Here is a 24,882-nt window from a genome sequence, read left to right as displayed (position 1 = left end):
ACACAACACATACACACAGGAGCACACACGCACACAACACATACACACAACACATACACACAGGAGCACACACACACATGCACACAGGAGCACACATACACATACAAACACTCACACCCACAAACACACACAAGTACACACATGCACACACACACACACACACACACACACACACACACACACAAACATACATGCACACGCATGCACACACACACACAAACACACACGCACACACACACACACACACGCAATATTTAATTCCTTCTCATATGAAAATGGAGAAGAAGGCCTACATTAGTTTCACTTGATGATGGTTGTAATCAAAGCACATAATGCATAAAGCAGTGAGTTGAATTGGAAATGCTCACACCCACGAGCTGCTCCGTGAGGAGGTCACTACCAATGAGAACAGAAAATTCCCCAACTTCGACCTCAGAACATTTTAAAACATACTCCTTTTTTTATGAAAAACAAAAAAACAAACAAACTAATAAAAAACAAGTTTAAGATAACCTGACCCTGACACACATGCCAAACAAACACTTGAAGGACTGAATGACCTTTTGAAAGACTCATCAAAGTGAACGTCACAGAGCAAGCCAACTCATGCCAATATATCCGTGACAGTAACAAAGTGACTAGATAATGAAAGGAGTGGGAGGTTAAGATGCACCAAAGAACAGATGTGAAATCAAAAACAGTGGGGTGTTGAGCTGAGAGCTAGAACAGATACAGACCAGATAATGGAGGAATGAAATAAAGACAGAATGCACTAAGGACACAGGATATCAAGGCAAACTTATTTTTCAGTGATAAACTTAAAAAAAAAAGGCAGATACAAGATAAAGGCGGCCAACGTTAAGCATGTTAATGTTTTAGGCAGAGATGAGGGCACCCGGTAGGATAAACTGGAATCAATAGTTTTCTAGTTCTTTTAGTCTTTTTAAGTCGAATAGCATGCAGGGAAAATAACAGTCCGCTCAGGTGAACTGAAAGGGTATTGGGTTGGATGCATTTCTTAAATCTCTCTCTCGCTCTCTCCCTCTCACTCTCGCTCTCTCTCTCGCTCTCTCTCTCACTCTCTCTCTCTCTCTCGCTCTCTCTCTCACTCTCTCTCTCTCTCCTTTTTTCTTTCTTTCCAGTGTCGTAAGAGAGATCAAACGGCAGGAACAGAAAGAGCAAAGAGAAAAAAAAGACTCATTCTGTCTTTATGTCTGAGGAACGAAGACCTAATCAGGAATGCAGTGGTAATTACAGCCATAATTAGAGAGCGCCAGTTCATTCTCCCTGAGATCAGGTTGTCTCCAAGGTGAGACAGCTAGTCTGTCTTTTATTTGAAATCCCTCTCTTCTGAAACAGCTTTTTTTTTTTTTGGTCATTTTTTGATATTATTATTTTTTGATATTATTATTTTTTGTTTTTACCAAGTCTTAAGTTTAACATCTTTGTTCTTTAGTTAAGTTTATGGAACTTTTACAGGGGAGTTAGTGTGTAGTGGTAACTACCTTTTTTACGTGGATCACTGTTTGCTCAGTTGCAGAATTGGTTTCCGATGCTGGGCATACGCACTGCATGCTGGGATGGTCTTCTTCACTGTAAGAACTCTTCTCACCTCCCACAGTGTGTCCCCCCCCCCCCCCCCCCCCCCTTGGCTACGTGTTTAAACCATGTAGTAATCTGTAGCAGTCAGAGTAGACTACCTGTCCTTTGTCTTTCGTGTTCAGCTAATACTCAGTGTATAAACCCAGATTCTGTTGGAACCACTGGTTTTATACATGCAGGTTTTTAGCTGTATTGGGTCTCTTATAACTTGCGATTATAACAAAAAACAACTAGTGACTGATTACATTTTGTTATTTTTGTCTTCTGCAACTCTTCCTTGGTGGTTTATTTGTTTGTTTGTGCAACTGCTTTTATGAACTAAACAAGTTCTTTCGGAGACTCTTGTAGCATTCTCTTTTGGAAAATTTGGATAAATTGAGCTCAGGTTTTTATAAACATATCTCTGTAGTCAGCTAAAAGAACTCCAGAAATCTCTTCTTTTTTCAGTCTGGCCAGTGGAGCTGTTTTGAGAACTCTCTCTCTTGTGTTTTGAATGTGACTTACTCCAAGCCCTGTGCGCCATTCTAACCTACTCAGTCACATGGCACAGTGAGGAGGTGAGGAAATGAATGCTTGGGTGAGGATGATGACATTGAGTGGCTTGTGTTTTAATGACTTAATGAAATAAACATGACAGACAGGTGTAATTTTACATACATAAGCTATTTGTCAAACCCTAACTCCCTTTAGAATGTGCCAACTTTTAAATGTTTTTTTTTTTTTTAAATTGTCATGTAGTGTTAGAAAATGTTATTTTTGATAGCTATTTGTCTCTTTTGACCTTAAAAATGTCTGACGTCTTACGTGAGAGATCACGCCGGCGAAAAAAAATGTCAAATTCACGACTTTAGGTGTGTGTCATGCTCCGTTTTCCCTCTCACTGCGGTTGTCAGTCACTTTCTTTGAACAACGTTTTTGTCTTCATTCCCACTTGAGGAGTCTAATTTGCCCTGTCACTCAGCCCACACTCCATTCTTTACGCATTCAGAGAGATGCCTCTTCAGCAGGGCTCCCTCTGAGAACATGGCCCGGGATCATAGAGTCTGGTACAGTGTTTACCTCCACGTCTTTAAGTCCTTATTCAATCAGCAAGCCATTCAGAGAGATGCTATCTGCCGGTATGTTTGTATTCATTCATTTCGTTTGCGGTCAATAAGAGAAAAACAGGAGATAAACCGGGAGAGCGTCCGTTAAAAACATTAGAACGACGCGTTTAAGTTCCTTCTCAAATAAAACAGCTCATTAAAAGTGGGTTTGGAAAAATCCTAAATATACTGAATGTCCCTAAATTTCTCCTTGGAGGTCAAGACGCATGATTTAAGAAAACCTTTTGTGATTTGGTCATTTTTGCGTCAACAGCCAGCGAATGAGGCTTTGTCATGAATGAAAAGAATCCGTTTCAAATTTACAGGAGGACAAAAGAGGACATCAGCTTGTCCTTGGTTGTCCTCTCTTAATGTTGTCCGATTTAGATAACACAAAAGGCAGTACAGTTTTTTATCAGTGTAAAGTGTTAGTCTGCCAATAGAATCACTGTTTGGAGGAGACTTCGGGGTTAGGGCAGTTTGCATTGGCACAGAATGAACTGTTCCACCATCAATCAGCCACTAACAACTCAGTCACATGTGAGGACACACGCGCACACACACACACGCATATACATATACACACAAGTACACACACACACACACACACATTCAGATGTAAACACTCAAAGAGCTGAAATGTTCATCGATCCTTAGCCAGCACTGAACTATTTCCATTTAGTTCTAATTAAATGTAAAACTCGTGCACACACATGTGTTTACAACCACACACACACACAAACACACAAACAAACAAGTATACCTTGTTGCTATTAAAGGGCGCTGACACCGTTTGGAAAAGATCAATATCCCGTCTGTTGACAGACACAAGCCGAGATTAAGATCACAGGTCTGAAATGGTTTGTACGGCTTTCACGTGGCGAGCCAGCATTCACTGTGCTGAGGGATTAATCATCTCTACTTTATTGCTGAGTGTGTTCTCAGACGAGCAGATGTCAAGAATTACAAGATTCTTCCTTGTCCAAAAGGCAGCGATTAATGGAGGAGGGGGCTTTTGTTTTCACTGTTATTCTTCAGTAAATAGTTTGCTTAGTCTTTCTGCGGAAGGATTATGGATCAATTTCACACAAACGGCCTCAGACAGAGAGAGAGAGAGAGAGAGAGAGAGAGAGAGAGAGATTAAAACCCACGTGAGAGGAGTATTGGCACGAATGTAGGCCGGATCCATCTTCAGAACAGCGTCTCTTCATCAGTTCATGAAGCCTTTTGAGTGAATGTATCAGATCCTTATGCTGGGCTGAATAAACACGATCAGAGAATAAGTGTCCCGTGGGGAGGCCGTTATAAACAGCGCTTTTAGAGATCAGAAACAGATGAATCGCGTCATTTTGTGCCGTTCAGAAAGGCACGTGTCATGGTGATCAGGCCACAGCTGTCATTAAGGTTAAAGGCCCTTCTCACGCTGGCACCATGATTCATGAGCGGAGACAGAAAAGTAAACGCAGAGATGAAGAGAGAAATTTGTTCAAAATTGTGGCTGGCAGCAGGGTTCTGAAAAAAAAGAAAGAAAGAAAGAAAGAAAAAAAGAAAGAAAGAAAGAGAAAGGCAGGTATTTGGTGTGGCAGGCGTCCAGAATCCCCACCAGCGACCAGGCTGCAGCCATTTCTCAATATTGACATACAGTAATTCACATCAGGGAGTTTCATGCCAACTTCAATTGTACAAGATAGCTCTATGAATAAATAAAGACCAAAACAAAACCAACTAACAGAGCAAACGGAATGGAACAATCAGCAGCTGAGGCATGCGTGATATCTCGGCTGGGGTGGGAGGTGGGGGGGGGGGGGTGGGGGTGGTGAGGGAGCGAATGATGGATTAAACAGATAGAGAGAGAATAGAGAGAGAGAAGAGAATGAAAACTAATCCAAAACTAAGAATCATGGTCGCAATAAACTGAGAGTACATTACTGAGTTCCCATCATCCTCTTGGATACAAAAGAACACTCTCTGCGCTGACCAAACACAATGCGTGGTGAACACAGCCGACCCACTAAAAGGCAGAGGCAAATCTGTCGTGTTGCCATTTGTGTGTACGTGTGTCAGTAATGCAGATGTGTTTATTGAAAGCAATGAGAGGAAGAATACAAAATTAAATTCAGTTATGATTCTTCCACATTCTGTGGTGTGATAATGTTTCTGCAACTGTGTTAGCATAATTTTGTGTGTGTGTGTAAGAGAAAAAGAGAGAGAGTATGAATGTACTGCTAATGTGATGATATGATGAGGACTCTATATGATAAGAATTACATTACGTTGAGTAAAAGATAAACAGATAAATGTCTGATCTTCTTTTTCTTCTTTTTTTCATTGTTTTTGTTTGTTTCATTTTGTTTTGCACATAGTACATATATATGTTTCTCACAGACCAAAAAAAAAATGCAAAAGTGTTGTTTTCCATCATTTGTGCTCAAGTGAGAGCAGCCAATTAATTCGTCCGGATATGACACTCTGAGCTGGAATCCGAGAAATGAGAGAAATGGAAACTTCTCAGTAGACTGAGAGTGGGACTGCGTTGGCAGGCTGTTGATAAAGACAGACAGAAAACTCTTCCCCATCACGGCAGCGTGTCAGCTGTGATAAGATCTACTGCTTTCCTTTTCCAGAGATACACTCACAAACAGTACCAATACCATACCTGTCTCTCAGCTCCGGATCGGACCCGTCAGATGGCTGTCTCTCCAGCTTGCTGGGTAAACTGGCCTAAAATCTGCGTGTCAGTCAGGAGAGACCTTTGATAGGAAGGATGTTAGGTACTGCTCTGCCCTGTTTTAAAAGCGCAGAGAACTGGAAAGATATAAATTATTCACCTCAGTGAATCCTGATTAGAGTGATAACAGAGTGATATCATTAAAATGTGTTTGTTGTTTACAGGTATTGAAAGAGAAGAGTTCACTTCAAGAAAAGACGATGGTAATTAAAAGTGTGTTAACGATAAACAACCACGCTCAAGTTATGTGTCATCTGCTGCCATTCCGCACTCCATGGTCACTCAGTCTCTTCTTCCCCTCTACGAATGTGCTGATAGGTGACTTGTTTAATTATGTCAGGGAATAATGCAATCAACAAATGCAGTCTTCTCTCAGCTGTTTATGGTTTTAAAGATTGTGTTCCACATTAACACACTGCTGTTTCCTCACACACATATATTGCATAGCAATTTCTGCATGTCAGAATGACTCCTTTGTGTCCATTGCTCACTGAAACATTCGTATGTCTGTAAGTACTGTTGCATTTAGATGCATGTCTACATGTGGTTAACAGTATAAAATTTATAATCTTAACAGTCATTGTCTTGCTCTTTCCCTTAAACAGTTATAAAGATTAATCTTAATTCTTAATAGACTTAATAGACTTCAAAGACTTAATACGCACAGAAAATTCCTTCTATACCTAAGCTTTCAAATGACACCAGTATTCAATGAAACCATTCAAATGCCACAGATATTAATATACTACCTCTATTACTACTACTAACGATTATTGTTAATATTATTAGGCACATTATCTCAATGCATAATGAGTTATGAGTGAAGAGCTTCACTGGCTGTTTTTACTGTAGCCCTGAACCTTGTGTTTTGTATTTCTCCATCGCTAATGTTTCTGCATATACACACACACACACACACACACACACACACACACATATATATATATATTAGTTAACATAAAAACAGAAGACACATGGTCATGTCAGTGTTGTGAACACACACCCTTTGCATCCATAATGTTAACTATAAGAGTGAGAATGACTGTGCCAGTCCCTTGTTTTTTTGTATAGTTTGGATCAGAGTTGGTGGGAGGTGCTGTGTTGAAATGAAGGAGTGTGCCTTTAAGGTGAATCCAATACCAAAGGCTTTGTATTTTTCATAAAGGACAGTGGAATTCCTTGGCAACTGCTGTCTTCCCAGATCAGCGCTATTCTCATGACTTATTTACACTGCTAACTTGTACTGTGCATATTCATCACTGGCTCCAACACCCCCTGTCTCTCTCTCTCTCTCTCTCTCTCTCTCTCTCTCTCTCTCTCTCTCTCTCTCTCTCTCTCTCTCTCTCTCTCTGAGCCCACCTCCACCTTGAGAATAGATTACCTTTTTCATTCTTTTATTCATCCATTTCTTATGTGCTTATTGTTTTATCTTTTATGCTGTTCATCTCCCTACTGTAATAAATGAAAAGCAAAAACAAAAGAAAACTAAACAAAAAAAACCTAATGACATGGAAGAGGGCAGGCATGGTCTGCAGTGCAGGAGGCCGTTTTCTCTTTTAGCAGTTAGAGAATGATAAGAGTGAGATCCAGACTAATACCCTCCGTTTAAATAGCCCTGCACGTCCATGGTGCTTGTTGACGTTCGGCATTCTTTACTTCCAGTGAGTATAGTATAATCACTTTTCTTTTTTCTTTTTTTTAACTTTTCTTGTGTGTCAGCACGGTCTTTTCTCCTTTCTTGGGATATAAATTTAAGACATTTAGGACAGATAAGTGTTTCTCCTGTTTGGCACTGGGTGGGGAGAGAAATACATACGTGCAGTGCACAGCGGATAGTTTATCAGAAACTCCACCCCTTTTAAAAAATGCATCTCACCCACAGAGTGCTACATAAAGCAGGTAGACAGACATGGAGAGATCCAAATACTGTTTGACTGAATGTTAGAATGGGCAGAATGAATGATCTAAGTGACACTGAATTCTAGAATGGGCAGAATGAATGATCTAAGTGACACTGAATTTAGTGCCAGTGGAACAGGTTCCATCTTCTCAGGACCAGCCATGCTCCTGGACCCTGCTTACGCTACAGTATCTCGAGTTAAACGGAAATGGTGCAAAGTAAAATAAAACAAAATAAAACAAAATAAAACACAAGTGTACGGACCTTTCGTGTCTGGTGGCAGTGGTGCAGGTGTCGGTAGTTGTGTCCCTTGAAAGCAACTCGCCCACATTTGAATGTCTATTAATGTCTAATGTCAAAATAACGTCTTATTCTAGTGCTTTGACTTTGACTGTTTTGGAGTATCTAAACATTGTTACTGACCATGTGCATCACTTCATGGCTACAGTTTACCCTTCATCACATGGATACATACAACAAGACACTGTTTCATGTCACAATGTATGTGCTGTCTCCAGATGGTTCCAGGACAGTGAATTCAGTTCAGTTTGAAAGGCATTCTCACTCCCCAGACCTCAGCTCAGTCGATCACCTTTGGGAAGAGAAGAAACAGGAAGTTTGCAGCATGAATGCACTGCTGTCCAGTTGGCAAAAAAAAACCTGTTTGATGTCATTGCATCAGCAAGGAGCGGGATCTCTGTGGAAAGTCTCCGTCATCATTGTGGAGAATTCAAGTGGTTCTGATAGCAAAGGAAGGACTGATCCAGAACTACATAGATGGACCAAATAAACCTACAGCCACTTAGTTCATGTTCAAATTTAGTTTGGCAAAACAAAAGATTTGCCAATGGTGCAGAAAAACCTTAACCCTAAGGCAGAGCTCAGGAATATCACAGTTAAATTTCATTTGTTTTGTGTCTTCAACAAAGAGAGATTTTAAAGTGAAATGAGTATAAAGATGAAAAAAAGATTGCTGATAATTATGAATGTGAACTGAGGCATAGAACAGTTCCAATAAGTCAAAACAGCAAATGACAAAGCCTACTCATTGTTCACACTGATTTTCGACCCCAAATGATCTGGAGTAGCATATTAAATCAATTCGTGAAAGCCATGACTGACTGCCCCAGACAAATTAAACTGAATAATGAAAAGCTCTATTATTTAGAAAACATCTCACGAGTTCCATAGATTTCCATGTGGGCCGTGAATCACTGTCCATTAACTTTTATGACCGGCCATCTCACCAGCTCCATTTCCAAGGCCGTTAACTGACCCTTTTCCCATCGAATTCCTAGGGCTTCAGATCCCTTTGCTGTCGCCGTCCACATGAGATACACAAACAGGCGTGTAATGATTAGCCTAATGGTTCTCCCAGCTCCGGTCGTTAACATGTGTAAATAAACAAACGCGACAAAACGACGACAGCAGATACCATCACGACAGACAAACTCAAGCAGCTAGCGACGATTAAAATGGCCAATCACCCAACATGAGCTTTGTGTCCAATTTGCACTCAAGGGATTAGCTTGCGCGACCCCTAACAGCCTTGTGTCTGCTATTAGATTGGATAGCACGCACAATAAACCAAAGGTCGTCGCTCATTTCTGCCGCGGATGAATGAAACTGATTGCGGTATGTATTTATGCCGAACTCACCATCTATTGGCATGTAAATCAAAATGCAAATGAGGTGGGGTGGATTTGTTGGCGAAGCAGTAAATATTCAAATTTGTGCGAGCGAGAAGCCATAATCAGTGTTAAATTACAGCCAGTGGGGGGAAGAGGGCTTCTGGCATTATTAAATTGCATCTTCAATTCAGAAAATTGACAATCCCACACTCTGATGCACTCTACCAAATCTACTGTATTTATCTTTTTGATTTCATTCTCATTCTAATGAGATTGAAATTAGGGCATCTTTAACGGAGATGGTTTGCGGTAGGTTGATTAATGGCTGTATTTGTTGTGTTGTTCTGTTACAAATTCTCAGCCTCACGTGATAGAAAATGTAGTATAATCTGGCTCAAATGTGACAGAGCGTTTTGACAGACGAGCATCCTGTACAGGGTGGGAGGGATTCTGACAAAAACAGAGGCCTCTCAAGGCGTATTCAATCTCATTTTTCTCTGGCAACACCATCAGCCAGAGATACAGAGCCTTGAGGCAAGAGAGTGAGATTCTGTGCTTTCGATATCGCTGCAGCATGATTTGAACCTGGAGTAATCACATTGTCATGCTGTTAACACCACTATATGTGTTGATATGCAGAAATGGTGACTGTCAGGGTGGACTATTGTGATGGACAACATGGGAAAAAAAAATGTTCTTTCCAACATGAATGCAAAGCTTACATATTTCATCATAACTTAAGCATGAAGCTAATCCTTCTCAGTTTTCTCTATCATTAAAAAAAAAAATTAGATGGCAATGAGGTTTAAAGCAATAAGGTTTTAACTCAGAGACATTTGCCTCCAGAAATAAGAGTTGTTAAAAGAGAATATGGAAGCAAATCAGAATAAGACAAAAAATCTGTCAGAGATTATAAAGATGAGGAGACAGGTTCATTGACGGTCATTAAAATAACAAGACCTGCAGGGATCTATACAGTGTCGGAGCCAAGCTGCCCTCAGTAAACCATCCTCTTCTCTCCAGACATTTTCAGGGACCCTTCTGATTGCGAGCCTTTTCTGGCCAATTCTGGATTTGAAAAGACAAAAAAGCTGAGCTTGGAGAAGCTGTTGTTAGGTTTGTGAGTGAATCTATGTTTGATGAAACTCAGACGAATACATGAATTCTGAAATGCTGTCGGCATTGAGTGGTCGATAAGGTAAGCTGTTAGAAATCAATGACTATGACACCAAACTGGATGTGAAGCTGTTTACACAGGTTATCAGGAAACCATGATTGTTGGATATGGCTTGCATTATTAATGAGCCCAAATTTTGTTTTAGTTTAGCCAACCCAGCTTACCACCAAAAGCTAGCTAAGACATCACTTCATACTTACTGTCTCTCATGTTTTGTGATACTTTTGTTCTACTAAGACTTCTTAAAATGTCAGCCTGTCAGCTGCAAGGAGTTAACATGGTCAAAGGCAATGTTCTGATTTGAAGCTTCACATAACATTTATGGTCTCTCGTGTATCGACACGTGCCACAAAATTAGGCTGAATAATTAGTGTTATAATGATTGATGTACCTCTTTTGATTTGGACCTTTGCAATACAAGTCAAAAGTACGTTCCTCTGCTTTCTATCTCTATGCAGAGGTGTGAGTTACTCTACTGATTTCATCTAAGCTTCTCTGAGCTTCAGGAATTAAATTCGACGAGTTCTCGAATGGAAGTCAAAGGGCGACTTTGTCGTATTTTAAATTGCCAATTTTAAAATGAGCATTTAAAATGAGTGTTCATGCAAAGGCAATTAAAAAAACAAACAAAATGAAAATACAAAACTCATTTTGCTTTTCATTTTCATTTGTCAAGAATGACGATAAAAAAAAAAAAAACTGTCAGGAATGTCAAATGATATACAATAATCGTTTGAGCATTTTGTGTATTTAGCATGTCACAATGAAAATTGAGCATGAAAATAAAGATCAAATTTCATTTTGGTTTGTCTACGCTGTTTCAGAACTATGTATGAAAATGAATGTTCGACTTTTTGTTTTCTCCAGTTTGCGTCTCATGACAAAATCCAGGTACGAATGCAAATTGATTTGTCATTCCATTTCCTGTGTGGATATGTTGTCTTATCATGAAAAATGAAGTTATGAACCACTAGATTATTTTTCACTTCTACGGGCATTTCGTAATTTGAATTCGCAGTTTAAATGTTTGCGGGGATAAACATCCCTAGTTTGTATTCCAAGCGGTGTGTGCTAATGGTGGCTTCATTTTTTTTTGTTTCCAAAGACCAAAAATCCCATCTCTTTTTATTAATTTAAAACACAAACAAAACTAAAGATCAACAGATAATATAGCTTGAGACCACTCCTCACTTCAGACGGGCTCACTCATGACACACTCATGAATACATTTTCATCACTGATCACGCTTATTACAGTGGGAATATAGCTTAGTTAGCATATGTGTTTACAACAGATGGCTCTTTCCCACCTACACAACCAGGTCTTGCCAGAGGCATGCATGTCCATGTACACACATTGATCCTACCTGAACAGAATGGAAATAGTGTTTCCTGTGCCATGATTACAAGCCAATGAACATGTACAGTCGACTAAACACTTAAATACAGTAATTAGCCATAGGCTTATGATGGTTATTTATTTACTATTGTCAAAAAAATCATAAAATAAGTCTCTAAATAGCATGGGGCTGTGTTATGTAAACAGTTGCCTGTGTGTATACTGACAGAATCATCTGTAAAAACATAGCATTGAGACAAGTGAATCTAACAGTGCTGAGGACATATACTTTGTTTTGGATATGTTCTAGGCAGAGGTTATGATAGACATTACAAATGATATAATGATAGCTTTTCACCTGACAACTCTCAGTATAGGGGAGAATGGGGTAAGTTGTCACATGGGTAAATTGTCACATGGTTCATACCTTCAACACAAGAGGAGCTATCTTAAAAATCTAATAGCCACCTGTTCTATGATCAACTTCCTGTTTCAGATGTGGTCAAAGTCACTCTATTCTGAGGTGAGCACAATATTCTTATTTTATCACCTTCAAAAGTAAAAAAATGACACTTACCATTCATACCTAATGAAGTTTTATTAAATAAAATGTACAGAATTATATTTTTGTATTGAGTAGAGGAGACATTAAAGTGTCTACTTTAGCTGCAGTCCTATGTTGAACTAACCTTGAGATTTAACTAGAATTAGCACACATGTCGGTTTGGGGCAAGTTGTCTAAATGACTTTGGGGCAAGTTGTCACATGTTACAATCATGCCATGTTACGGATCGCCCCGTTCAGAATCCAGCCGTGCCAGGCCCCATCACCAACCAAGCCATGTCAGGCCTCACCACCAATCCAGCCGTGCCAGGCCCCATCACCAACCAAGCCATGTCAGGCCTCACCACCAATCCAGCCGTGCCAGGCCCCATCACCAACCAAGCCATGTCAGGCCTCACCACCAATCCAGCCGTGCCAGGCCCCATCACCAACCAAGCCATGTCAGGCCTCACCACCAATCCAGCCGTGCCAGGCCCCATCACCAACCAAGCCATGTCAGGCCTCACCACCAATCCAGCCGTGCCAGGCCCCATCACCAACCAAGCCATGTCAGGCCTCACCACCAATCCAGCCATGCCAGGCCCCAGCACCAGCTCAGCCCTTCCTGCCACAAGCTCAGATGCAGACCCGCCCAGTTCCTATGCTAGCATCGGCTCACCCTTTCCTAGCAGTGTCAGGGCTGACCCAAGTCTACCAACTCCAGGGAACATCTGGCCCTATCCAAAAGCTGGCTCCCGAAAAACACGTCGCAAAGGAAGAAAACGTCGCAAAGCAGCGATCCTAACTGACGCCTCAGTGAAGCAGGCACTGCGAATGGAAAAGAATAAGGCACAGCTTAGCAAAAGTCTGTTTCAGAAGAAAGGGGAGGAAAGGGAGGAGTCAACATCTGGATCTGTAAAGAAGAAGAAGGCAGCTAAAAACCAAACAACCCTAGACGAGTCCTCATCAGATGGAAAGGAGTGCTGCTGCCTCCCCTGTGTGGAGCCGTTCTCAAACAGCCACCCAACGGAGACTACGGTACAGTGTGAGAGGTGCAACAAATGGACCCCTGATGCCTGTACCTCAGGCCTGGTCATTTGTGTGTGTCACAACTGTGACTTCCAAGATGAGTCTGATTGGTCAGATACGGATGTTGTTTGTTGTTTGTTGTTTACGGACGATTGTTTATTGTTTTGAGTTCTTTAATGATGTCGAATTTGGTTTTGAATTTGAAATAAAAAAAAAAAATCATTATTCATAATCAAGTAGTTATGTTTTTATTTGTTGATAATCCAATGTGACAATTTACCTGACATAGTGTGACGACTTACCTGCCGATGGAGTTGTCACAAGTGCGCACATTGTATTTAAGTGTCTACAACTCTGTACTGGCATGAGATATGAAGATCTAATGAACACAAAATATGTATCCAAGACTTCGTTCTTTCATTTGATATGACATCTATACCACTGTGATGGATTGTGCCCAGTCAGTGTAAGAAAGAGTGAAAAGTGTGACAACATACCCCATTCTCCCCTGCCTGTCACCCCTACACCTGTACATTAATGTATAGGTCTATGCTGTGGACCAATCAGGATTTTATTGCATGCTATTAATATGGTAAACCAAGAACAGTAACTATTAATCTAGAGTGTGATTCTGATCTCATGTTAAGTCTTGTTCTCCATGGCTAATTGGGTACTAGACATTGTGAACGCCATTAAGTTGGAGCCGAACATGGTTGAAGAAAACCCACAACCACGTCTGGACTTGTTAATTGATACGTGTCTGCATCGTCAGTCTCATTATGGTATGATCATCAATCATGAAGAACTGTTTCATTGTTCAGTTGTGTTTCAGCTGACAGATGATTAATAGTGTCCTCCTCTTTTGGATTTTGAGGGAAGTTCCATTTCGGGCTTTTTTTTTCTTTCTTTCTTTTCTTTTCTTTTTTTTTTTTTTGCACTTAGTATTAGAGTGAATTATTATTTCTCAGATTAACCTATTAAAACATATTCTGGCTTCTGTGTGTATGTATTAAGCAGTAGGTATTAGCATGTGTTTTTTCCGGCGATAACTATTACCCCGTTAAAAAGTCATAGAAATATTTGAAAATCTGTGGTTCTGAACTGTTTTCAGTTTGCATTTGCCTCAGTATAAAAACAGTACCATAGTGACAGTGGATGTCAGCTCTTCCAAAATGGCTTTTTGTTATGCTTACACACTTGTCCATCCCCTCTTGAGAATCCTGTGTAATTTAGACGGAGGATCCACATGACATGCGCTGGCCAGATGACCTGTCTCCCCTGGTCTCTCATGGCCAGACTGATGACTCTGGCAGTGCCTGCCTGTGGCAGATGTGCCAGGTGGCTTTCACACCTGGTCAGGGATCAGACGGAGGAGAGGAGAGGTGACACTGGCTGGCAGACCACCGGTCTGGATGAGGACGCGGACTCTTGGCCCTCAGACGCACCTGAGCTTGGTTCCACCTGCATTCTCTCGGAGATGACTTGAGATTGGATTTTCTCCAGCAATCTGACAGGTGGACCATCTGTCAGCCCAGACTTCCCCAAAAATGCACTTGTCCATCTTGAAACAAGGTCTAGCTTTAATAAATTTTTCAAAAACAGTGAGAAATAATGGGATTTTGACATTTTGATGGTAATAAGCGTCACTTTTTACGCTGTGTCAGTGACAGATGTTTGATTTGAAGAGCAGATGTGGTCTCCAGGCCCTTGTTCACGACTGACGGACCTGTCACAGGCTTTCTGTCAGGGACGAGTTTACAGATCCAAGGCTGCGCCAGAATATTCCTGCCACTGAACAATGGAGAGAAAAAAATAGCTTTGGATTTAACAATATGTGTAAGTGAATTAAGAGGATTCTCTCTCTCTCCCTCCCTCCATTTGTGTGTCTATATAAGAAAGAGAGAGAGAGAGGGAGAGGGAGAGAGAGAGAGAGCTCTAAGCCTTGTTATAATATCCCACTGAGGTAATGGAGCTCTCCTGCTACACTGCGATCTTGCCCTCAGCCTCTCTCTCTCTAATGGGCCTCAACACACTGCTGAGCCAATTAAAAAATCCAGCTCAAAGATCCCAGAGAGTCTGATGTAGACAGAAATAGAGCAGCGAGCGCGTCGAATCAACAGCTATGCCAGAGGAACATGGTGTTTGCATGCTGTGTAGGCATTCCTGCCTCTCAAATGATCTTTACATGAAACTGCTATACTAATGATCCATATTCACCTGCTTTGGGGAGAAGCTGTGATTAAGCGCTTCCGTTATTGCCAGACAAGTCGGCGCCATTGGTGTGAACGCTTTTGTATAATTCTACCTTTGAAAATTGGCCAAGGATCTGCCCCAGCTCTGTCCAAATGTGAGCAAATTCTACTGCTGAACTAAGACTTAAGTTATGTTGCCCTTGTCTGAAATCTAAACCAAAAGACTAAAATTATAACACATTTTATATCTGCACTTTCTAGCACAACAATATAAATTATGGCTTAGGCTCAAAGGTTGCATTCTGCTAAAGTTACCTCAGATGATAACAGATTATGTTTGCTAGGCAGAGGGCTATATATTAAAGCACATAGCAGTTAACACGCTGTCTCAGAAGGACTTTTTATAGCTACTGTCTCAGAACATTGAACTGTGGGTTTGTGGGTAACAATAGACATTCACTTATTTAAATAAGATGTTCATGTTGGAGTTTGAACATTTAGTCTTTACAGGCACAATGACTTGCAAAGTAGAATATACAACACAGTCCTAATTTCAATGCTCAATGCTGCCCTTCTATGTATTTGCAAACAAAAAAAAACAACAACAACAAAAAAAACAAGCTTAAGCTTTAAGGGAAGTGTACCTAAGGGGGAAATGCTCATAAAGCAATTGTTCTTGTTCTTAATATTGAATTCTTAATCCTTGTTCTAAATATTGAATATTGGTTTGGGGACACATTTCCTGGATGCATATTCCACAAATATGATGGTTATGACATCACTGACGAAGGCTTTACAGAACAGGCTAGAAAATAAACACTTATGCGTTATTACAGTGCTGGCCTAACAGAAACCTATGTACTTATTTACACACAAAAAAATCATTAAACTGTGCTTCAGTTGGAAAATACATCAAATCATCTCAGAGGCATTGTACTGAGGACTCTGGCCTCAATAATATTGCTGGTATCAGTGACAGTATATATATACACACACATATTATATATTATATATTATTATATCTACATCTATCTATCTATATTTATCTATGTGTATGTGTGTGTGTATATATATATATATATATGTTGAACAGACTGTTAAAAATTCCCCTGTAAGTGATGTTTACAGGAGATGTTTGAAACAGATGTCTGCTTTTAGATTAACACATGAACAGACACTGTTTATGTCCCGTCGATGTCACTTCCAGCTGCATAACAAACCGTCTTGACCAGCTGACAACAATGCAGACAACAGTTCTGAAATACAGACACTCCTCACCTGCTAAAACTTTACTCAAGTCATACTCACAAATGAGACTGTGAATAGACCGCATGAACTGCCTAACCAGAGTTTACCAGCAACAATAAAGTACAATGGACAAGGATGTAATAAACCTTAAAAACAAGATAGGTACCTCCCAAAATATATCTCTGAGATTTTTGTCAAAAGAAAAATTGTCTTAAAGTATTGTTTTATGTTGTTCCACACAAACAGTGCAAAACAACAAAGAAATTCCATTGATATTGTAGTCACTTTTTTCCTACAGACTTATTGTGAATGCAAGGGAGGATCCAACCTTCACTTTTTCTTCTCTTTCTCTCTCTTTTTTTTTTTTTTAACAGAAGTTTTTTTTTTTTTAGGTGGTGTGTGCGGGGGGAGGGGGTGGGCTGGAGGGGGAGGAAAGCGAAGACTGACATCAGCATAGGGTAAGCAGTGCAACGCCAGGCAGACACAGGGAAGCAGAGCATCCACTCCCACTGCCGGTCTCACGCCAGCCAAGGGGATAATTGATATGCGGGAGGGAGGCCCTGTTGAGAGATTATTAAGACGTCTCTCAATGCGATGCTGCACCTTCATTACGCTGGAAAAATTAGCCCTTGGTCAGGGTGCAGTGATGGCACTCACTCTCTGTGTGTGTGTGCGTACGTGTGTGTGTGTGTGTGTGTGTGTATGTGTGTGTGTTTATCAGGGAGGGTTTTAACAGCAAGCAACAGCAACAGAGAAATTTAGAGAGAGAGAGAGAGTGGGTAGATGGTAAGCAGGAGTGAATTAGTTAGGGGAGGAAAATGGAGTAAAAAAAAAAAAAAAAGAAGAGCACAATTAAAAATGAAGAGTGAGAAGCAAAGGATATATGGAGGTAAAAGGACAGAAAAAAATCATGAATGGAAAGCAAAGGGTGAATTAAAATGATAAAAAGAGGAACAAGAACAGAGAGAGGGAGAGACAGACAGAGAGTGAAGCCGGGAGCATTGTCCTTCACTGACAGAGAGAGAGACAGGGAAAGAGAGAGACAGACAGAAAAGGCTGCGCTGAGAGACCAGCAGGCCATAGTTAAAGAACATGGAGTTTGAGCGCCAGGATTGAGGCATGAGGGACGTGGCCCAGAATATCACAGCTGTTTGCCTCAGACGTTCCCGGCAGGGCACCGGCCGTGGAGATAGGACTCTGGCCTGTGGAACTCTGCTCGCGCTCACGGCAGAGACGGCGCTGAGTTCGGTAACTGACTTGCCTGGCACCTGTGTGACTGAGAAACCAGTGTGACTTAGATGAATGTTCCGGAAAAGAAACATCTCCAGTGAATCTCTTATTTAGAGCAAACGCTAATGGTCCTGGACTCAGACAACCTGCTCCACTATAGTCGGAGGACGTCTTTTAGGACCTCAGGAGGAGCTCTAACTACAGACTAGACTGGAGTTTGTTTTATTTGGTTTTTTTTTTTTGAACACAAGGCTGCCAGCTTCATCTTAAAAATTTCATCAGACTTTTTGACGATTACATTGTCTTAAATGCTTTGGATAGTTCCTCCTTACCTTGATGGCAGAAGAAGATGACCTCAGCCCCACGTGTAACGGTTGTTAGGACGAACATTAGCTCTGGCTAAGTCTCTTCAGTCTGTCTTAGCTGTGAGTCACGTTAGGACAAAGCCTGAAAACAAACAGCAATGGTATTAGGGTAGCTGGTCCATGACTATGATGACATGGTGTTCAGATGATTTATGACTGGGACATTTTGGACAAATTGGTTTGACACCACGCTGCAGCCTCTGATCCCAGGAAAAGTGACAAACTCCAAAGGCGTAGTTGAAGTGGGGCAGGGGCAAAGTGACGTGAAAGAGTGTGTGTGTGTGTGTGTGTGTGTGTGTGCGTGGGTATACTTTTGGGGGACAGAATGGGGTAATCATCAAAACAGCTCAACCAAGGAGAGATGATAGGGAAAATGTCAAAAAGAACACGGGGCACACAAGGACAAGTCCTCTGCCTTGGTCCCTGTGGGAGAGGGACAGCTTGCGGATGTCTCTAAGTGATCACTCTTTCTTTGGCTCAGCAGAGGGAAATTAAAAAGAAAAAAAAAAGAAAAGAAAGACAAACGGAGGTAAAAAAACAAAAAAAAAAACAGCACCCACTACCTCGGGGTAGGACATTCATGAGTCGCTTTTGTAATCAATTTCCCTCCATATCTATTTGAGGGGTTAGTTGCAGAGGTGTGTGCTTGCGAGTGGACTTTACACAGATGCACACATACTTTTATGTCATTCTCCATTTAGAGAAATGTTTGTTTACAACAGAATTCAACATTTAAATGGGTATTTCACCCATTTTTTAAAAAGGCTTTGTCACCTTGAGAACAGCAACAGAACCTTGGGTTTTGTCATGCACTCTTCTTGTTGCCATGGCATCGCGATGCCTATGACATCATAAATACTCTGATATCAGAGTGGCCTGGGATGGCTATGTTGGCCCCTGAGTAGCTTACATGGTTCAGGCACTGTATCTCAGTGCATGTGTGTGTTCCAGATCAGATGCACTGGCCATGATATCATAATGCCTATGACATCATAATGACCCATGACATCGTAATGGCCTGAAACAACTGCGTAGTCCCTACGGTTAATGCACTGTCTCTCAGATGCACCACACTGGGCAACTGTGGACAGGGGTCCAGAGGGATGTGACTAGCTGTGTTCTCTTCAGTGGGTGTGTTAGCCAGGGTCAGTCTCGCACTTACTGCCTGTTGTTGGGTCACTCGTGGTCAAGTGTGTTGTGACCATGGCTGCTTCTGAGTGTATGCTAAACAGCTTGCAGCTTACAGTGGCAGGCTTCTTTACAAGTATTTATTCATAAATAAGCTATACACATATATAGAATACACACACACACACATATAACACACACACACACACACACATATATGTATGTGTGTGTGTGTATGTGTGTGTGTGTGTGTGTGCTATATGTGTAGCTGGTAGGAGGAGAGCGTGAACTATCTCAAAATAACAATGTTTTACTCCTTGGCCATCATAGAGAAGGTTGTATTTATCTTCATAATTAGCTTGTCATCGAGTTTCATATCCATGCCGATGTCCTGAGGTGATTCTCACTCAGATTTGATTTTGACATAGGGGGTGTGGCCCCTCGCGTATCGAGCGCACCCCAACCCTGCCTCCTCTCTGCTTGTTTGCTCAGTGAGCCCAGTCTGAAGGAATGGAGACCTACAAAGCCATCAATCTTTCTGTTTACCGAGCCTTTTTATGCAGGGCTTTTGTTTTATTTGTCCCCTGGGCGTTCCCGGTCGATGTGTCACCACAGCAAAGCTCCATCTCTCCACCTTGACCGACACAAACAAACAGGACAACACAGAGAAGAAAACAAAAGTTTATGGCTCTGCCTTCTCTTCTCCCCCTTGCTGGTCCTCAGCTGGATTTTTCCCTTGATTTTTAACAACTTTTTTTTTTTTTTTTTTCTGTGATATAGTTAGCATTTAGCTCCTCCACACTAGCTAAATCATTACTTTAGCAGACATACTTATGAATATAATGTCTATACAGAATAAATGGGCAGAACAACCTCACAAAATCTAATAGATCAAGAACTGGTTTCTTATTCAGTCCTGTATGGTCACTTCATTGCAGAGGTTCTTATTTAGTCTGATATGTTTGCCACGTTATAGAGATTTAGAATGAGGAATACATGGGAAAGTGAATTCAATACTTAAGAAAACCTACTTGAAGCTGACGTTGTAATGTGCACTGCAGTCTTCCCAGTTTACGGTTTTAAATTTAATATGGAATTTGTGCAGTACATTTATAAGTTAGCGTGAGGTCACATGGTACATGCCCTACTGCGTCACACTTGACATTTGACATGCTCCTAAAAATCATTACACTCTACTCTAAATATCTACGGTTACTGAGTTGGAACAGTTACAATATGTGAGTGCGGTTACAAAACTGCCCCCAGTGCAGGAAGTCTTGCATCCATATCTGAGAGTGTCAGAAATGTCACTTGCCACAGTAAGCCCAGAGACTTCTATTGTGACCTCCGACAGTGATCAGAGGTCAACACTGTGCTGCTGAATTTCAAGTCTGTCCTTTCGGCACCAACAGTACCCCGACGATGGAGACGGTCACCCCAAAAGGCCAAGTGGGGGTTGTGTGTAGAGATAAGGGGATTCTCCCCCTGGCTCCTATTGGCATATTAATAAATCTTGCTAAATAGACCACACCCATATTGGACAAACTATGCAGAACAAAATGTCCCGTAACACATCGTGTTCTGTTAGGGATTCAGTGGCACGTTTTCAAGCACGTGAGGTCTCTGAATGCAGGGAAAGACTACTGCAGCACGTCTGAGCTAAACAGCTTCTCTAAGGCTGTTCGAGCGTGATGCTGGGTCAAAATAATATTAGTCATACCCTGCACTTACATTTCATATCTGAACTTCTTACCTTTCTACACTGTGCTTGATTCATTTGTTTCATTTGTACACTGTGCTTGATTCAAGATATACCAGTTTGACATATCCTAAAACTCATAACAGATATTGAAAATGGTGATGCGGAACTAAGACCATAGTAATTTTTTTTTTTAGGACAGACGTAATGTGAGTTGTCTGGTGACTTGGGTGTTGGGTAATGTTAAATCTTTGGTACGTCACTTGGCATAAATCACTGACTAGATAGGGATCAATATGGACAGCTTATGCCATGAGTTCTATGTGTCATGGGTACAGTTCTGCTCATGCCAAATGAAATGTTACCTATTTGGATAGCTACTATATTCTATATCTATATTTATCTATAAATCTATATTTATGTTTGATTTAAAACCCCGTCTGAGAAGGTAAGCGTTTGTATCAGTGTTTGACTAGAATCCATAAAATACTCAGTGGACAAAGTTCAGGTGCACGTTTGTGTGTAAATGTGTCTCTAAGTTTGGACAGAACCATGCTAACAATGTTGTTTAAACATCTGCTGCTTTGTTGTTTTGTGTGTCTGTAAATCTATGTACTTACAATATCGACCCGACTAGAATTTCCCAGTGCAGCGAAGAAAACACACTACCATAGTGCTTTGGTTCTCTGAATGTCTAAAAAGCTGTAAAAGAAAAAAAAATAGCATTTGATATTTTCCCTTTGTTAGCGGTTGTGTTTGGGTCATGTTCTGGAACGTCCTCTGTCAACTGATAAATCAGGCGATTCCCTCACAATCACCATCACACAACCTCAGACAACCTCAAATTTAGAGTGTTTTTTTGCATACAGAATGGAAAATCAGACGTCGGACACATCTGAACCAGAATGAGGTATTTGCAGAGTTCATGTTTTGCAGTGAAAATGATTATGAAATAGGATATTTCAAATAAGGCTGAATCTTCATCTCAAAAAAAGTCCTAAATGGCAAAATGGCTCTTTCACACAGGAATGAAAATAGAACACACCAAGCCTTGACACTGGCCTTTGAAAAGAAAAGTCTGAGGATGCCGTCAGTTGACGGAGAGGAAGACAAATGGACAGACATATGTCCTCGCAGACAAAGGTTTCCAAAATGGCCAGACGCTACTTTACATTTTTCCAGTTTTACCGTCTCTGGAGGAAATGTCTCCAGACTTCTCCGAAGAGTCCTCCAAGGGCGTGGAAGTTCTCCACTATGGTTTAAGTCTGGGCGTCTCTCTCTCACACAAATACACGCACACGCATACGCATACGCACACGCACACGCACACAGACACACGAACATGCACGCACACACGCACACACATACGCACACGCACACGCACACAAGCACGCACGCACACCCCCCCCCACACACACACACACACACCACTACACACTTTTTGGAAAAGCAAAAAAACAATGCACCATAACGTGGAACTCTTTCACCAAAGAGTTAGATTTAGTTAGATAGTTAGACTTAAGGTTTTTTTGGGTTTTTTTTTTTTTTGCTTATTAAATTGAGAGGCATTTCTGAAAAAATCCTAGAAGTGTCAGACAAAACTAATGCACCATATGTCTAATTTTAGATTAACAATTTATCATCTGCAGCTGTGTCATGAACAATTAACGAAAATGTGCTGAGACCAGAGAGTCTTACACACACACACTCACACACACACACACACGCACACGCATGCACTCCCACACTCCTGCATGCACTCCTGCACACACGCATGTATGCACAAAAATACATATGCAAACACAAACACAAACACACACTCACAGAGTCTGTGAGTCAAAAAGACAACTTGGCTTGCCTTTAGAACTCTTTTCGAAAATAATGTAACATGTATCAAACAAACAAACAAACAAACAAAAAAACGTTATTTGCTTAAATAGTTTGTTATTCAAGTCTTTTTTTTTTTTAATTTTTCAAACCTTCCTTCTTTCTGTCCCTTTGTTAGCGGTTGTGTTTGGGTCATGCTCTGGAACATCCTCTGTCAACAGATAAATCAGGCGATTCCCTCACAATCACCATCACACAACCTCAGACAACCTCAAATTTAGAGTGTTTTTTGCATACAGGAATGAAAAAAGAACACACCAAGCCTTGACACTGGCCTTTCTGTTCATGAACAGGAGAGTGTTTTGCAACATTACCTGTCAAGTCATCTGTGAAGGTTTTTTTTTTTTTTTGGGGGGGGGGGGGGGGGGGGGGGGTGTAATTGTATAGAGGCACTTGGGAACAGAAGCTTTGTTGTTTCTCATCATAGCTCAAATCCGAGGGGACCTCTGTCACCCTCTTCACAGAAATATCTCCATTTTGTTAGATTTTTCTCCTCTCCACACTTAATTACACTTTTAAATTCTTTTCTTTCCCACAGATATCCATAGACAATGAATGTAAAAACATTAAATACATGTTAGATTGGCTAAAGAAGCCTCTCATTATCAAATATGAACTCTTAAAAAAAGGATTTTAATTCTAGGTTTATTTACAGTACACTGAAAAAGAAGTGAACCCTAAACATATCTACTGATAAGGGGAAAGATAGTGAGAAAACATCTGTTAATGTGACATACAGGTATGTACATCTACAATCGTGCTTCATATTTTTAAAAATAGTTTCATAACTTACATTATCTCCAGTGGAGAAGAGAATGTTATTGTTATTTTCAGTCTATTTGTGTGTGTGCGTGTGTGCATGTGCGTGCGTGCATGCGTGCGTGTGTGTGTGTGCGTGTGCGTGTGTGTGTGCGTGTGGGCGTGTGTGTGTGTGTGTGTGCGCATGCGTGTGCGTGTGAGTAGACTGTCAGCTAAGCATTAGTTGAAGCTTAAGTCTTCGACTGTTTAGGTTGAGAGGCTGTGTCATTCCTGATTCTGAATTCTTAACTGTAAACAGTGCATCTGTCCTCTACTGTCACCACTAAGCCAAACATACTGGATTGAGAGGACTGACCAGCATAATTTGAATGTTAATGTATTCATACAGATTCTTTATAGGTCCAATTTACTACAAAATACAAACTCTCTCTTTCACAGAATCAACATTTGACGGTCTAATGCCCGTATGAAATGACAAAACAAAACCTTGTAATAGCATCCATTGTCATGGTAACAACTCTTGATCGTTCTAATGTTCTTATTACCTTATTTGGGTTGCTGGGGAGTAATTTTTTTCATTGGTCCTTCCGATTGGCTCCAGTCCCTTTCATCTGAGCTTCCCTAACTTTAAAAAAGGTTTGCGATAATTTCTCCTGTCAGCTTAACTTTGCTTTATCATCACATGAATCATGCTAAAGGATGACTGCCTCTCAGTCAACACAACTCATTAGGTTGCTAATTTACAATTCCTTCAAAAACTGGAGGGCAACCTTGAGTTTTGGTTGATGCGCTGTCCTCTCTGAGAAATAACTGAGTATCAGTGACTGTTGGGTGTGTCCATTCAAAGGCCGTAAGAACGCAGGGGTTTGCCTCCTCTCCTTGCTGCTCAAGCAGTGTATGAGATGAGTTTTCATGAGTCTCCGCTCTTCTTACATTTGGGAGAAATAATATTTTTGTTTGGCGGCAATGACAATCTCCGAAAGCAAAGTTGCAGAGGAGCAGAGAAAGGGATTGTAGTTATGCATATTGTTTGTGTGTGTGTGTGTGTGTGTGTGTGTGTTACAAGTTATTTATGAAACTGAGCACGATGTCACTTTCTACAGAATATCCTGGAGTTCTTGATATTAAATATTATCTCAAACTGAGACAGAGAGAGAAAGAGAGGAGAGTGTGTGGGAGAGAGTATCCTCTGCCACACAGACATTGTCATAAACCTAGCACCATGCTAGCATCTAACATCTCAGGCCACTGCATCCTCACTTCATACACCATGTCCCTGTCCCTGGACTGTGATGGCCATGAACCATGGGATGCAAATCAGTGTCCCAGGAGGACAAGTTG

General features: G+C 40.9%; 1 protein-coding gene across 1 annotated transcript; it reads left to right on the top strand.

The window, feature by feature from the left end:
• Nucleotides 1–12,226: 12,226 nt before the first annotated feature.
• LOC115822651 (pulmonary surfactant-associated protein D-like) lies at nt 12,227–14,419 on the top strand. Its single transcript, XM_030786561.1, has 2 exons — nt 12,227–13,042; nt 14,267–14,419. Exons 1-2 carry the CDS (start codon nt 12,227–12,229, stop codon nt 14,417–14,419), a joined length of 969 nt encoding a protein of 322 aa, XP_030642421.1.
• Nucleotides 14,420–24,882: the final 10,463 nt, after the last annotated feature.

Source organism: Chanos chanos, chromosome 10 (assembly GCF_902362185.1).
Source record: "Chanos chanos chromosome 10, fChaCha1.1, whole genome shotgun sequence".
Classification (NCBI taxonomy): domain Eukaryota; kingdom Metazoa; phylum Chordata; class Actinopteri; order Gonorynchiformes; family Chanidae; genus Chanos; species Chanos chanos.
The sequence above is the reverse complement of the archived record's forward strand: the minus strand, read 5'-3'. Positions and strand labels throughout refer to the sequence as shown.

What these genes read in the sequence shown, in the direction of transcription:
- LOC115822651 (XM_030786561.1), top strand. Translation starts at nt 12,227, where the DNA reads ATGTTACAATCATGCCATGTTACGGATCGCCCCGTTCAGAATCCAGCC. An exon ending in GCCACCCAACGGAGACTACG is followed by an intron (nt 13,043 to 14,266) that starts GTACAGTGTGAG and finishes TGTGTAATTTAG; the next exon opens with ACGGAGGATCCACATGACAT.